General features: G+C 36.5%; 1 protein-coding gene across 1 annotated transcript in view; it reads right to left on the reverse strand.

The window, feature by feature from the left end:
• LOC103263730 (histone-lysine N-methyltransferase SMYD3) overlaps nt 1-15,349 on the reverse strand; it is a 216,454-nt gene that overhangs the window by 16,529 nt on the left and 184,576 nt on the right. The window contains exon 2 of the mRNA XM_021714117.1: nt 12,967-13,030. Within this exon, the coding sequence (XP_021569792.1) occupies nt 12,967-13,030 (64 nt within the window). The remainder of the gene's footprint in view (nt 1-12,966; nt 13,031-15,349) is intronic.

Consider the following 15,349-nt stretch of genomic DNA (forward strand, 5'->3'; position numbering starts at 1 on the left):
ACAAAAAATAACATCTGCACTATCATTATAACATTTTCCTCTCCTCTTTTTTTTTTTTTTTTTTTTGTTTGTTTTTTGAGTTGGAGTCTCACTCTGTCACCCAGACTGAAGTGCAGTAGCTGCTCCCGGCCACCGCAGCCTCGACCTGCTGGGCTCTGGCGATCCTTCTGCCTCAGCCTTCCAAGTAACTGGAACTACAGTCGCGCGCTACCACGCCCAGCTCATTTTTGATTTATTGTAGAGATGAGGCCTCACCAAGTTGCCCAGGCAGGTCTTGAACCCACGGGCTCAGGCAATCCACTCACCTCAGCCTCCCAAGGCACGGGATTATAGGCTGAGCCACCGAACCTGGTTTTTCCTCTCCTCTTTAGACACAATTTTCTACAGCTCACTCAATAACCCATTTAAATGCTGGTAAACATCAAATTTTGGCTGGAGTAGATATTCACTTTAGGGCAGCTCATTACTGTATGGGATGGAGTATGAGAAGGGTCATCGTATATTAAGTCTGGTTTGGGCAAAACATTCCTAATTCAAAACATAAGCTCACTAAGTATTTGTTTAATAAGAAGACTGGAGTCCAAGATTTCTAAGGCAAGCTTTTAATAATAAAATTCTATGATCCTTTGATATCCATTCCTAACAAATATCTGATTTATGTCAAAGTGGGCTTGAAACCTATCCAGGTTAGGCTTATTGAAATTTTGAAATAGTATTTTCCTCAGATTTGGGATCATTAAGGATGAAGAAGTTGGCTTAAAATATGTAGAAAAGAAAATGAATTATTTTGAGTCAACTTATTCAACAATTTTATATAACTACCATTTACTGAGCATACTCTGTGTGAAATTTTATCACAATAATTTTTTTACACTCCACTCACAATCATCTAAAAAGGATTCCTATGAGCAAAACTTAGGATAGTTGAGTGCCTTGAAACTTGCAGAAAAGGTACCTGAGAGTTTTCCATTCACTTCCAGACTGTTTAATAGGAAATAAATAATAACTCCTCCTTTATACCTCAAATGTAGCCCAACATTGAATTACCGGCTGTCAGATGCACACAGATCTGAAAAGCTGGAATCTAGGGGGAAAAAGAAACTGGAAGGCTAAGCAGGATGTCTAACAGCTAGAGTTGACTGACAGGTATTGATTAAAATCTTGCATAAAATCTCCTTAGAGCACACTAGAGATTCAGCGATAGACATCAGACTTATCACTTTAAAAGCTTACTGAATACTTTATAAAATGTAGAGCAAGAGCACCTATCCCACTAGCCTTAATCAAATTAGATGGATGAGGCCAAATATAATGGAGTGAGGCAGAAAGATAGAGTTGGAGAATGAAGTTGACAGGAGAAGAGAAACAAGAATAAATTATTATTTCTTAGAAAATGGGAATTACAGTTGTCTGTTAAGTGAAGAAGCATATAATATGAGGCAATAATGACATTTGCCCCCAAGTCATTCAATCATCATGTAGTGCAGGGTTTAGCAAATATACAGACCACAAGCCAACTCTGATATCTTTTTTGTAAAGTTATACTGGAATATAGCCGTACTCATTAGTTACAATCATTTACTTCATGCTACATCAAAGTTGAATAGGTATGGAAAAAATCCTGTGTCCCACAAAGTTTAAAAGATTTACTATATGGCCCTTTACATTAAAAGTTTGCCAACCCTTGGTCTAGTGAAAAATCGTATCAAGATGAAATAACTCGGCTGGGTATGGTGGCTCAAGCCTGTAATCCCAGCACTTTGAAAGGCCAAGGTGAGAAGACTGTCTGAACCCATGGGTTTGAGACCAGCCTGGACAACGTGGCAAGACCTCATCTCTACAATAAATCAAAAAATTAGCTGGGTGTGATAGTGCACGCCTGTAGTTCCAGCTACTTGGAAGGCTGAGGCAGAAAGATCACCTGAGCACAGCAGGTCGAAGCTGGGGTGGCCGTGAGCATGCCACTGCACTCCAGCCTGGGAGATGGAGGGAGAGTCCAATTCAACTCAAAAAAAAAAAAAGATGAAATAACTTAATTGATTTAGTTAAGTAGAGGATAAAATAAGTCATTCACTTTTGTGGACTTGCAATCTTATTTGAAAAAACCTCTAGTCTTGGTTAATCAAAATATCAACTCTGGTTTCTAGTTGAACATGGCAGATAGGGCACATGTATTTTTGTCTCCCCAACACAAGTGATTACAAGATTTTAACTCTCAAAGAGAACTGGAAGGGCCATCAATGGAGAAGGGAATTAACCTCATCTGTAAGTGAAAAAGTGGTAAGAGGATAGGCTGCAAGAAACAGGGCTGAGGCAGCCACTTATAAGGGCAGTCCCATGAGAGGCATTTCTGAGAGGGAAGCCAGTCTGTCAAGCAGAACTCCAGCAGGATCTAGAATCAAACACTACACACTGGATACAGAAAGGGATTGAAAAGTAGGAGAAAAAGAATGAATCAAAAGCCTGTATATCAAAGTCTTGAAACACTTCCCTACATTGGCATAATTTTGAGTAAGCAATAAAGGGTTGAAATGGGGAAGCTAGTTGAACTGTTAATAAGATTATCTCTGGTCCAGATTATTGCTGTAGCCTCCTATTTGGACTTCCTGCCCCACTTTTACTCTCCTAGAATGGTTTCTTCAAGCAACAATATCATTTGAGTGGCTTAAAATTGTTACCACTATATTACAGAAAGAGAAATGCAAGCAATACACACTTAATGGCTTTTCAGTGAGCAACATATTCAAAACAATTTAAGATATACTTTATGCCGGGCATGGTAGCTCACACCTGTTAATCCCAGCACTTTGGGAGGTGAAGGTAAGAAATTTCAGTTGATTCCAGAGTTAGAACACTGAACATTTATGCAGAAGGATCTTTTGGTGGATATACATTTCCATAACTCTTGATAAATACCTGGGAGTAGAACTGCTATGTTCCTTTACATTAGCAAGTGTAATACTTCACATTCCTACCACCAGTATATGAGAGTTCTAGTTGTTCCACAGTCTTGCAAGAATTTGGCAAGGTTAGTCTTTTTAATTTTAGTTTTTCTAGTGGGTGTGTAGTAGTATGTCACTGTAGCTTTAATCTTCATTTATCTGTTGTCCAATGATGTTGAGATCTTTTAATGTATACCTTCTTAAAGTGTTTATTCAAATATTAATCAAATATTTTAGACATTTACTAAGGTTATCTTACTATTAAAGAATAAGTGTTCCTGATAAATTCTGGATACAACTCTTTGGTTGGACAGAGAGGGAAAGGGGGAACAGAAGGGAGGGAAGGGCGGAAGGATGGTGGGAGACAGAGGGATAGAGGAAAGGAGGGACAAAGGGAGGGAGAGATCTCAAATATTTTCTCCCAGTCTGTAAATTGTCTTTCCATTTTCTTAATGATGTCAAAGAGCAGAAGGGCTTAATTTTGATGAAGTCTAATTTCTCGATTGCTTTTCGATGCTTAGTGCTTTCTGTGTCCTACCTATGAAACTTTATGTACCCCATATCCAAAGACTTTCTCCTGTTTTCTTCTAAAAGTTTTATAGTTTCTGCCTTTAAAGTTAAGCTTATTAAATTTAAACCTCATTAAATATATTGAGGTTTTCTTTGTACTTGTATAATTTCTTTTCCAGGTGCATATCCAGCACAATTTGTTGAAAACACCATTTTACCTTTTACCATTAAATTACCTTGACACCTTTGTTGAAAATCAACTGACCATGTATGTGTTAGACTATATTGTTTCTGTTTTTTTATTTCTGTATACAGCAATACCCCTTATCTGAAATGCTTGGGACAAGAAGTGTTTTTAAAGATTTTGAATTTTTTCAGATTTTGGAATGTTTGCATTATACTTACCAGTTGAGTGTCACAAATCCAAAAATCTGATATCTGGAGTATTTCAGTGAGCATTTCCTTTGAATGTCATGTTGACACTCAAAAGGTTTCATATTTTGTAGCATTTTGAACTTTGGGTTTTTAGATTTCCGATGCTCAACCTGTATTATGATGCTTTGCTATTTTAAAAGCGTTTCTTGCTAGAAAGAAGACTTCTCTTCCCAGGTCTAGCCAATTCTTAGAGATGGCAAATGACTCAACCTGGAACATACCTTTGATATGTGATCTGAACAAGCCAGAGCTATGCCTCCTCTGTTTGGCTTTAATACCATAGGAGGCAATATTATTCTACTTTAATCATTCCACAGCCAAGTACCTGGAGACTGAAGACCACCCTTAAAGCCCAAGGTGCTCTGGAATTATTCAAACAACTCAATCCTAAACTGTGCAGTACTTGTGAAAGTCACTGTCCAGAGGCAAAGGCTCTCCAAAAATCAGAGACCTAATAGGACTATAGGAAACTTTCTCTACCCCTACACCTTACTATCTCACTACTAAAAGCCTAGTTACAGCAGTTCCTTTTACCCACTATGTCATGTCTGCCTATCAAGAAAAAAATTATAAGACATACTAAAGGACAAAAAAATTGTATTATCAATTTTTCTTGGATGCTTAGTGCTTTTTATGTCCTACCTATGAAATTCTACATACCCCATAGCCAAAGATTGTCTCCTGTGTATTCTTGTTTGTATCTTATGATGACGCAGCAAGAAGGCCATTGCCAAATGTTAGCTTCTTGTTATTGGACTTCTCAGTCTCCAGAACTGTGAGCCAATAAATTTCTATTCTTTATTAGCTTTCCAGTTTGAAGAGACAGAGCAACCATTAGTACCAAAGTCAGACATGGCAAGAATGTCGGAATTATCAGACCAGGAATTTAAAACCACTATAATCAATATGCTACGGTTATAATGGATAAAGGAGACAGCATGCAAGAAAGGTAGGAAATTCTAAGAACCAAAGGGAATACTAAGGCCAAGTATGGTGGCACACGCCTGTAATCCCAGCACTTTGGTAGGCAGACTGCTTGAGCTCAGGAGTTTGAGACTAGCCTAGGCAACATAGCAAAACTTTGACTCTACAAAAAAATCAAAAAGTAAAAATTAGGCTGGGAGCAGTGGCTCAAGCCTATAATCCCAGCACCTTGGCAGGCCGAGGAGAGAGGATTCCCTGAGCTCGGGGGTTCGAGATCAGCTTGGCCAACTTGTTGAGACCTCACCTCTACAATAAATCAATAAATAAGCCAGGCATGGTAGTACACACCTATAGTTCCAGCTACTTGCAAGACTGAGGCAGAAGGATCACCTGAGCCCAGCAAGTCGAAGGTGTGGTGGCTGTGAGTCTGCCACTGCACTCCAGTCTGGGCCACAGAGTGAGACTCCGAATGAATGAATGAATGAATGAATGAATGAATGAAAATTAGCTAGGCAAGATGTCGCACACCTGTAGTTTCAGTTACTCAAGATGCTGAGGTGGCAGGTCACCTGAGACCAGGAGGTCCAGCCTAGGAAACAGAGTGAGACTGCTGACTCAAAAAAAAAAAGAAGGAAAAACAAATGCTAGCTCAAAATACCACAATAAAAATGAATAATGTCTTTGATGGTGTATTGGCAGACTGCACAAGGCTAAGGGAAGAATCTCTAAGCTGAAAATATCTCAATAATAACCACCACCATTCAGAAGCAAAGAGAAAATTTACTTAAAAAAAAAAATAGAATATTCAAGAACCGTGGGATGACTACAAAAGGTATGACATATGTAACAGAAATTCCAGAATAGAAACAGAATTCCAGAAAGAAAAGAGAATGAAACAAAAGAAATATTTGAGGTAATAATGACTGAGAACTTCGCCAAATTAATGTCAAGGACCAAACCACAAGCCCCAGAAACTCAGAGAACACTAAGCAGGATAAAGTAAAAAAACAAAATAACTACACCTAGGCATAGCATTATCAAACTGCAGAAAACCAAAGGTTAAAAAAAAATCCTGGAGGGCAGGCACCTTAGTCTCAAAATGCTGCCCAAAAAACTCCAGCTTTTAGGCCGGGTGTGGTGGCTTACACCTATAATCCTAGCATTTTGGAAAGCTGAGGTTAGAGTACTGCCTGAGCCCACAGATTTGAGATGACCCTGGGTAACTTGGCGAGACCTCATCTCTACAATAAATCAAAAAATTTGCTGGGCATGGTGGTATGCCTGCAGTTCCAGCTACTTGGAAGGCTGAGACAGAAAGATCGCCTGAGCCTAGCAGGTAGAGGCTGCAGTGGTCATGGACATGCCACTGCACTCCAGCCTGGATGACAGAGTGAGAATGAATAATTTTAAATAATCAAGAAACCAAAATTATGCACTTTGTAGGAACCTGGATGGATTTAGAATCTCTATAATATAAGTGATTGAGCCAGGTGCAGTGGCTTACACCTCTAATCTCAACACTTTGGGAGGTGGAAATGAGAGGACTGCCTGAGTCCAAGGGCTTGAGACCTGCCTGGGAAACTTGACAAGACATTAGTCTCCACAATAAATTAAAAAATAAATAGATAAAATCCTGAAAGAAGTTAGATTTTTAGGGCTGAAGATATTTATAATGTGTAGATCTATTTTAGGTGTTCATAGATACTGAAACAGTTCCAGTAACATGTCATTTTCTAAAAAGCTCCAAATACTTGAAAGGTGTATGCTTAAATTTTTGTCCCCTACAAACTTGTGCTGAAATTTAATTGCCATTATATCAGTATTAAGAAGTGAAACCCTTAAGAGTGCTCTCAAGGGGGCCATTGCCTTGCTAGACTCTGCTATGGCCATGTGCTGAGCCATAGCCATGGCTGTCGCCATGCTTCCTGGCTTTGGTCTCCTTCCCCCACCTTGGGGAGGTGAATCTTCACTCTTCCTTCTCTTTCTCTCTCTAATTTAATTTTAAATAAACTTTACTTAACCTTTAAAAAAAAAAGAGTGCTCTCATGGGTTGGATTAATACCATTATAAATGGGAGAGTGTGATCCCTTCCCGATTTCTCTTTGACCTTCTACCATGTGACGACTTCTACCACGTGATGACACAGCAAGAAGGACCTTGCCATATGTCGGCATCTTGATATTGGATTTCACATTCTCCAGAAGTGTGAGCCAATAAAGTTCTGTTCTTTATAAATTATCCTGTCTCAGTTATTCTGTTATAGCAGCACAAAACAGACTAAGACAACCACCTTACATATAGAGGAGCAAAGATAAGAATTATATTCAACTTCTGTGAAACCATGTATGCAAGAGAGTGAAGTAAAATAAAATGCTGAGAGAAAAAGCAAATCCATCAGTCTAGAATTCTGTACCCTGTGAAATTATCCTTTAGAAGTGAAGGAGAAATAGACTTTCTCAGACCAAAGAAAATTAATTTATTTCCTGTAGCCCTACCTGCAAGAAATTCTGTAGAGAAAAGGAAAATTATAAAAGTTAGAAAACTGAATCTCCATAAAGAAAGGAAGAGTATCAGAGATTAAATAAGTAAAGGTAAAATAAAAATTTCCATTTTCCTTATTCTTAGTTGATCTAACAGAGAACAATTTATTCAAAATAATAATAGCATCGATGCATACTTATATAGACACATACATGCTTATGTATAAGTGAAATGAATGACACCAATGACATGAGACAGGGATGAGGAATTAGAATTACTGTGTTACTATAAGGTAGTCACACTACCAGTGAAGCAATGAAGTGTTATTTGAGAATGTATTTGGGTTAGTTGTAAATATATATTGCAAACCCCAGAACAATCACTAAAAAAGGTAAAAGAGAATACATCTGATATGCTAATAAAGAGAAAAAACAATCATATAAAATGCTCAATTAAAACCACAAAAGACATAAAAAATAGTGAAAGGCATAAAAAGGAACAAAGAACAAGGACAACAAATAGAAAACAATAACAAATATGGTAAATATTAACCCAATTATGTCAATAATCACTCTGAATGTCAATGGTCAAAATGCACCAATTGACAGAGATAGTGTGACTCAGGAAACAAAACCCAACCACTTATCATCCACAAGAGATATAAATATAAAGATACATACAGATAAAACAAAAATATGCAGGAAAAGATATACAAAAGAAAGCAGAAATAGATGTATTAATTCCAGATCTCAGGTTAAATGTCACCTTTACAGGAAACCCTTCTGTAACCACTCACTCAAAGGTGAGTTCATGCTCACCTCATTCACATTCAATTATATAATCATGAACATTTACCATTGTCTATTTCTCTATAACAAAAGCTTTATCAAAGTTAGGTTCTAATCAGCCAGGCGTGGTAGCGCATGCCTGTAATTCCAGTTACTTGGAAGGCTGAGGCAGAAGGATCACCGGAGCCCAGCAGGTCGAGGCTGCAGTGGCCAGGAGCGGCCACTGCACTCCAGTCTGGATGACAGAGTGAGACTCCAACTCCAACTCCAAAAAAAAAAAAAAGCTAGGTTCTTGTTTACTTGTTCACAGCTAACTACCCACCATCCCAGCTCTCAGAATTTAGAGCATAATAAGCACTCTGGCTCATATGCAGAAAATAAGCTGCAAAGAGTCATAGTAAACAATGAGGCTAATCCAAAAAAGAGATCACAATAACATGGGCAAGAGCAGTGGTGGAGAAGCTGGAGAGAAGGGAACCAATTCAGATATTTAGGTAGTAAAATCAGCAGGACATAATATTGATTGGATGTGGTGGCAAGAAAGGATGAGAATCAAAGATGACGCTCGGGCTACTCAGAATGCTGAGTGATCTGTGAAATTGTTCACCGAGGTTGAAAAACATGAATGGAAGCAGGTTTGGGGGAAGATAATACACTCGGATTTAGATATGCGGCACTGGAGACACCTGTGCAATAGCCATGTGGAGACCAGGAAAAAGGAGGTTGCAGGTGGAGTCTCGAGAATGATTAATATACAAAGGATACTTGAAGTCATGAGAGTAGACGAAATCATTCAGTAGATGAATGTAAAATGAAAAAAGAAAAGGTCAGACCATTGTGGAGGTCAAAAACGTAATTATGACCAAACCATTCTAATCTTCATATAGTACTCCCTTTGTATTTATAACTAAATACAACACTGACTTCCCTACAGTACACTCAGTGTATATTTTATCAGTCTGAGCCTATTTATGAAATAAACAAAGCTTGACTTCTTTCATTATCACACTTTGAGTATGGCATTCTAGAAACTAACTTATTAATCATTCTGTTAAGTGCTTATTAATGTGAGCTTAATTTTCTAAATATCAATCAAATCATTCTAAACTAAGCATAAAATATAAACTCAAAAATATGATTCACATTTTTAAAGAGGTCTATAATAATCAATATAAAAGAGCCTTTCTGCTAATACAGAACTTTTTACAAGTATATAAACTGCAATTTAATGTAGTACCTAGTTGCTTATTTTGCTCAGCAATTAATTCCATTAGAAATGTACACATTATGAATCAAATTAAATTCTGAAAAGGAAAAATAATACTTAGTGAATGTGCTTGAAACTGATTTACTTGCTCTCAATATTGTTGCCACTTTTTTATTTTGAAAATGCTTTTTTGGCAGGGCATGGTGGCTCATACCTATAATCCCAGCACTTTGGGATTCAGAGGCAGGAGGATCGCTTGAGCCTGGGAATTCAAGACCAGCCTGGGCAACATGGTGAGACCTCATCTCTACAAAAAATCAAAAAATTAGCAAGGTGTGGTGGGACAATCCTGTAGTCCCGGCTATTCGAGAGGCTGAGAAGGGTGAATCACTTCACCCCAGAAGTGTGAGGCTATGGTGAATCGTGCTCATGCCACTGCACTTCAGTCTGGGCGAAGAGTGTGACCCTGACTCAAAAACAAGCAAACAAAACAAGAAAACACTGTTTTATTAGAAAATTAAGCCTGCTCCACATCTGTGATGTTCTGATTATGCCCATACAGAAATAAGACTGGTTTCTCTCTATTAAATTATGTGAAAGACACCTCATAATAAGGTATAGACAAGAATACAAAGCTACTGGTGACAAAATATTTTAGTCAGTATCAGAATCGGCACTAAACAGAGCAATAAATATATATGTAGATGTGTACACCATCTATGAAGCACAGACTATCAGATTTGTGTGTATCCTCCATCCATAAACTAAATACATAAGAATTAACTCTGAACAACAAAAGTAGGAGTAGGGGAAGGAGGCTGGAGAAAGACTCTTGTTTTTTACTCTAAATGGTGTTTATTTTAATATAATCCATCCTTGTATGGCTTACGTTTAAAAATGAAATATGAATACCAATGTCGCTGACACCGTCCTATGGACACAAGGGACATCTTATACCCTGCAATACCCCAATAATTTCTCTCAGACAACTCATTGATGCTGTGGCCCCACACATCAAATGCTAAGTTAATGAACCAAAGTTATGTCCCCATGAGTATACATATTATAGATTTTATGCTACAAATTCACATCCTCTATATCAATTTCTATTCCAAGTGTTTTTGACTACTGTTCATTATAGTTCATAGTTCAGCTTGTCAGTTTAATTTCATGTAGCTTTGTAGGTGTCTACAATAATTACAATATTTAATGCTGTATCTTAGGATGGAGATAAACAAAGTTGTTTAAATGCATATGTTCTGGCTAGTCTTTGATTCCCCCTCCACACACATACAAACACATACTCTAATTGGCTATATATATCTTTCATCTTACTAGCTGTTTTCCCATTACTTTCCACAGTATATCTGACAATGACATTATTATTTATGCTATAGTAAACCGCTAGTATACGTAGTAAAAATACATGCACTATAATGAATCAAAATGACATAGCCACCCGCCAAACTCCTTCCACTCATTCTAATCAGATAATGGATTTTTTTCTTGAGTGTACTACAAAAGGGGAAAAATAGCATTGGAGAAAAAATAGTCATAAAAACAGAGAAAAATAAAAGTAAATGCTTACTTAGGCCACTGAGATTAGAAAGGAAGTTCACCTAAAAGATTTATGTCAAATAATATGATAATTCGTCACTTCTCTATGTATTGTTTAATCTCAAATTCCTGGAAAAATGTAGCTCAGTGTCACATGAATAAATATCACCATAAAACAGCAAAAATATCACCATAAAATAGCCTTTCTGGAATTTACACAGTAGAAAAAGCATGAATTTCATTTTTTTGCTTTTTGTTATTGTTGTTGCTAATGATCTTACATAAATCTGGGACCTTTTTAACCTTAGCAAAATTTTTTATTTATAAAATGAGGTAAAAATAACTCAATCATTTTAAAAATTTCCTATTCTAATTAGAAAGATGTTATTATTAAGCTTTTAAAAAAAATTTTGTTTTGTGTTCCTTGGAGATAGAGTACCTCCTCATCAAAAGCAAAATAAAAGGAAAGGAGGGAGTATACTAGATAACAAAAACTAGACCTAATCAGAATTTTAGAGCAAGAACAAAATTTAGGTTTAAAGGAGAAGTTAAAAGTCAGACTGTAAGGGTTTATTTCCTTAACTTTAGGGCTTATGAATTATAGGATATTTGGCAAGTTGCTTGCCTCTCAGTCTTCCATTTTCTTTATTAGTAAAACAAGCATGGTAAGAGTACCTAATCCTCACAAGATTCTTATAAATTAAATGCAGTAAAATAGTGTGCGTAGTATACAGTAGATGTCTAATAAATATTAGCTCCTATCATTTAGTATAGATTCAGAAACTGAGGTCCAGAGACTTTATGTTTTCCCTGAGATAATTTAACCAGCAAATGGAAGAAACAGCATTAGAAATTGGGACCCTGATACATTTGCAATTTGACTTGTTTTCCATTAAGATCACTTTATTTGCAGTATGAAGAAATGACTTTCTAAGGAAAAACTAAGATAACAGAAAATGCCTCAGATAAAGATGGCCTAGATTTAAAAGAAGGAAAGGAAGAACTTTGGATGTATACACACAGAAACACACACACACACACACACAAAGCAAGAAATAAAAAGGATGAGGGGCAAGTGACAGGCAAAGAACCTCTAATTCGACTTTTTAATATTATTTCATTTATTAGAGCGTAATTAATTTCTTATTAAATGATTAATCATAAGGTTAAAAGAAAAGGTCATGTTGACTGCTAATTATACAACCTTAAAAGAATTTCAAACATGTTAACAAGAATACTCATAAATTAACTCATACTCTTGGAAGACAATTTGGTGTTAAAAATTCAAAATGCACATATACTTCCACTAATTAATACAAGTAGGAAGAATTTATCCCACAATTAATTTGCAGAAATATGCAAAAATATGCAAAACAGGATGCTGGGTGCATTACTAGAAATATTAATGTTGGAAAAAATGTAAAATCATTAATGGGGAAATTAGACCATGGTCAATTCCTATAATGAAATATATGGAATGATACAAAATGTTCTTCTAAATAGATTATTATATGAAAAAAATCAAGTTAAACAATAACTTGTGCCAGATTAACCAATATTTGTTTTTTAAACACTGGATACATAGATATACAAACATGTTTGCACAAGCAAATGCTTCAAAGACACATAAGAAACTTAACAGTGACCATTTCTGGGAAATGGAATTGAAGTCAGGGGGCAAAAAGATGGAGAGACATAGACATATATACACGCATTACTTTTAACTATACACAAATACTAATTTTATTTTTTTTATTTATTTATTTTTTGAGTCGGAGTCTCACTCTGTCGCCCAGACAGGAGTGCAGTGGCCGCTCCCGGCCACCGCAGCCTCGACCTGCTGGGCTCCGGAGATCCTTCCGCCTCAGCCCTCCAAGTAGCTGGAACTACAGGCGGGCGCTAACACGCCCGGCTCATTTTGATTTATTGTAGAGATGAGGTCTAACCAAGTTGTCCAAGCGGGTCTCGAACCTGCGGGCTCAGGCAATCCAACAAATACTAATTTTGAATTTGAAGAAAAAAATAACAAGTAAAAAATAAGTCTTAGGTATCAAACATAGAAATAGGCCAACAAATTTAAGAGTAAAAAATGTTTCACTTACATATAACTGAGAAGTCTTACCTGACATTTAGCACTACAGTATTTGGCAACTCGGCATTGAGAGCACCGCATCAGTTTTTCCTTCCTGTTAAAAAAAAAATTAACTCCACATTAGGAAATGAGTGAGAAGCATACGACATAGCTGAAGAAAGAAAACATCAATCAACCAATATGTTCTGCTCACTCCATAAGTATGGTCCCTTAAAATTTAGATATTCACATTGATAAACATCTTCTTTCACCTTCAAGGTGAAACATTTACACAAAAATAGATCCTTTTTTAAACTGTGGTAGAATATACATAACATAAAATTTACCACTTCAACCATGTTTAAATGTACAGTTCAGTATCAGTAAATATATTCATATTGTTACACAACTATTACCACCACTAATGTTCTTTTAAACTTAAATTCAGTTAAAATGCAGAGATTCCCACTTAAATAAAAAAAACTTCACCTCATAGAGATAATAATTGCTTCATAGAAAATTCAAAATCCAGTCCATAAACTAGTTGAAAGAATTCTATACCCTTTCAAATATAATACTTTTGTCTTAAGCTATCATATATTTAAGTATTAATTCATTCTTTCTGAGAGATTATTTTAAAATTTCATTAAACTGGCAGGGCACGGTGGCTCAAGTCCATAATCCCAGCACTTTGGAAGGCTGAGGTGAGAGGATTGCCTGAGCCCATGGGTTCCAGACCAGCCTGGGCAACATGGTGAGACCTCTTCTCTACAATAAATCAAAAAATTAGATGGGCGTAATAGCACGCACCAGTAGTTCTGGCTACTTGAAAGGCTGAGGCTGAAGGATCACCTGAGCCCAGTAGGTCAAGGCTGTGGTGGCTAGGTGCATGTCATTGCACTCCAGCCTGGGCGACAGAGTGAGACTTGAACCCATAGGCTCAGGCAATCCACTCGCCTAGGCCTCCCAAAGTGCTAGGATTACAGACTGAACAACCGAGCCCAGCCAAAACTTTTTAAAAACTTGAATTACAAAATAAAAATAATAAATTTGATGGTAAAATTAATAGTGACAAGGGTCAGACAGGACTGTAGATAATTTCAACGGTAGTCAAGGGCACTAAAAGCCAATGACCAAACAGAACAATTCTTTCTAAGCACTTCTGATGTGCCAGGCACTGTGCAAAGTTCTTCACTATCTACCAACTCATACTAACTTGAAACATTTCTGTTAGGTAAGCAGTCTTATTATGCCTACGCTAGAAACACTTCAACATATTTTCAAAAGATAAAAAGTTGATGGAGTTGTACAAACTTGACTAAGGAATGATACCATGAAGTAAATGTGGTAGGTGATACTGCAAGGATAAGAACAGAATCCTATAGAAAATCAGAACCTGAATATGTCAGTTTCTCTCACCCATGCCAGTTCTGGCATGTCTCTCCTTCCTCTCTTCTTTCTCTAATAAAATCTGTTTTAAAATTAAAAACAAAAACAAAAACAAAACTTGAATACATGAGGTACCTCACCTCTGAAAGAACAGAGATGATGTATGGAGTAAAAAACATGGGAAGATGCTAAAAGTCTAAATAAAACTAAGTCAAAATGCCTTCCACCCCCAAATATAGAATTCTAGCTGCCAAATATCAACACCCTAGACAGCAAACCAAACCCAAGATATCTAGCTCTAAAGTTTATGCTTTTAACTACCACACTATACTCTTAAATAAAACTGCATAAAAATCAAATCCACCCATAGGCTGCTTATGAGACATATTTCAAATCAAAGGACATACAAAAGTGGGATGAAAGGCTATGTCAGACAAATATTAACTTAAAAAAAAACTGCATTCATATATCAATGTCAGAAAAAAATACTTTAGTGTTAAATACATTAACAGAGATACAGAAAGTCAATACACAATGATAAAAGACTCCAATCACCAAGTGTTATTGTACCTAGTAACAAATGTACTCAGTCTCAAAATATATAAAGTACAAATAAAAGATCTGTAAGGAAAAATGATCAAAATACAATAAGTTAAAGAAGTACTTGGAATATAGTCAGTATCAGATAAGAATTAGTCATTCAATTACTATAAAAAGATACTATAAACTCTCTCTTTTCTGGAGGCAAGGTGGGACACCTTACCAAACTAAAAACTATCTATACAGAAAAATAAATCATGAAAGGAGTAAAAAGACAACTCATGAAATGGAAAAAAAAATATTTGCATCCAACAAAGGCCTAACATCCAGGATCTACAAGGAACTAAAAAAAAATTGGCAGGAGAAAAACAATCCCATTATTTTAATGGTAAGCAAAGGACATGAACAGGCACTTCTTTTTTTTTTTTCTTTTTTTTTCCAGTTTTTTTTCTCACTCTGTCGCCCAGACTGGAGTGCAGTGGCCGCTCCCGGCCACTGCAGCCTC

The sequence above is a fragment of the Carlito syrichta genome, unplaced genomic scaffold (genome assembly GCF_000164805.1).
Source record: "Carlito syrichta isolate Samal-C Ts95f unplaced genomic scaffold, Tarsius_syrichta-2.0.1 Scaffold305242, whole genome shotgun sequence".
NCBI lineage: Eukaryota > Metazoa > Chordata > Mammalia > Primates > Tarsiidae > Carlito > Carlito syrichta.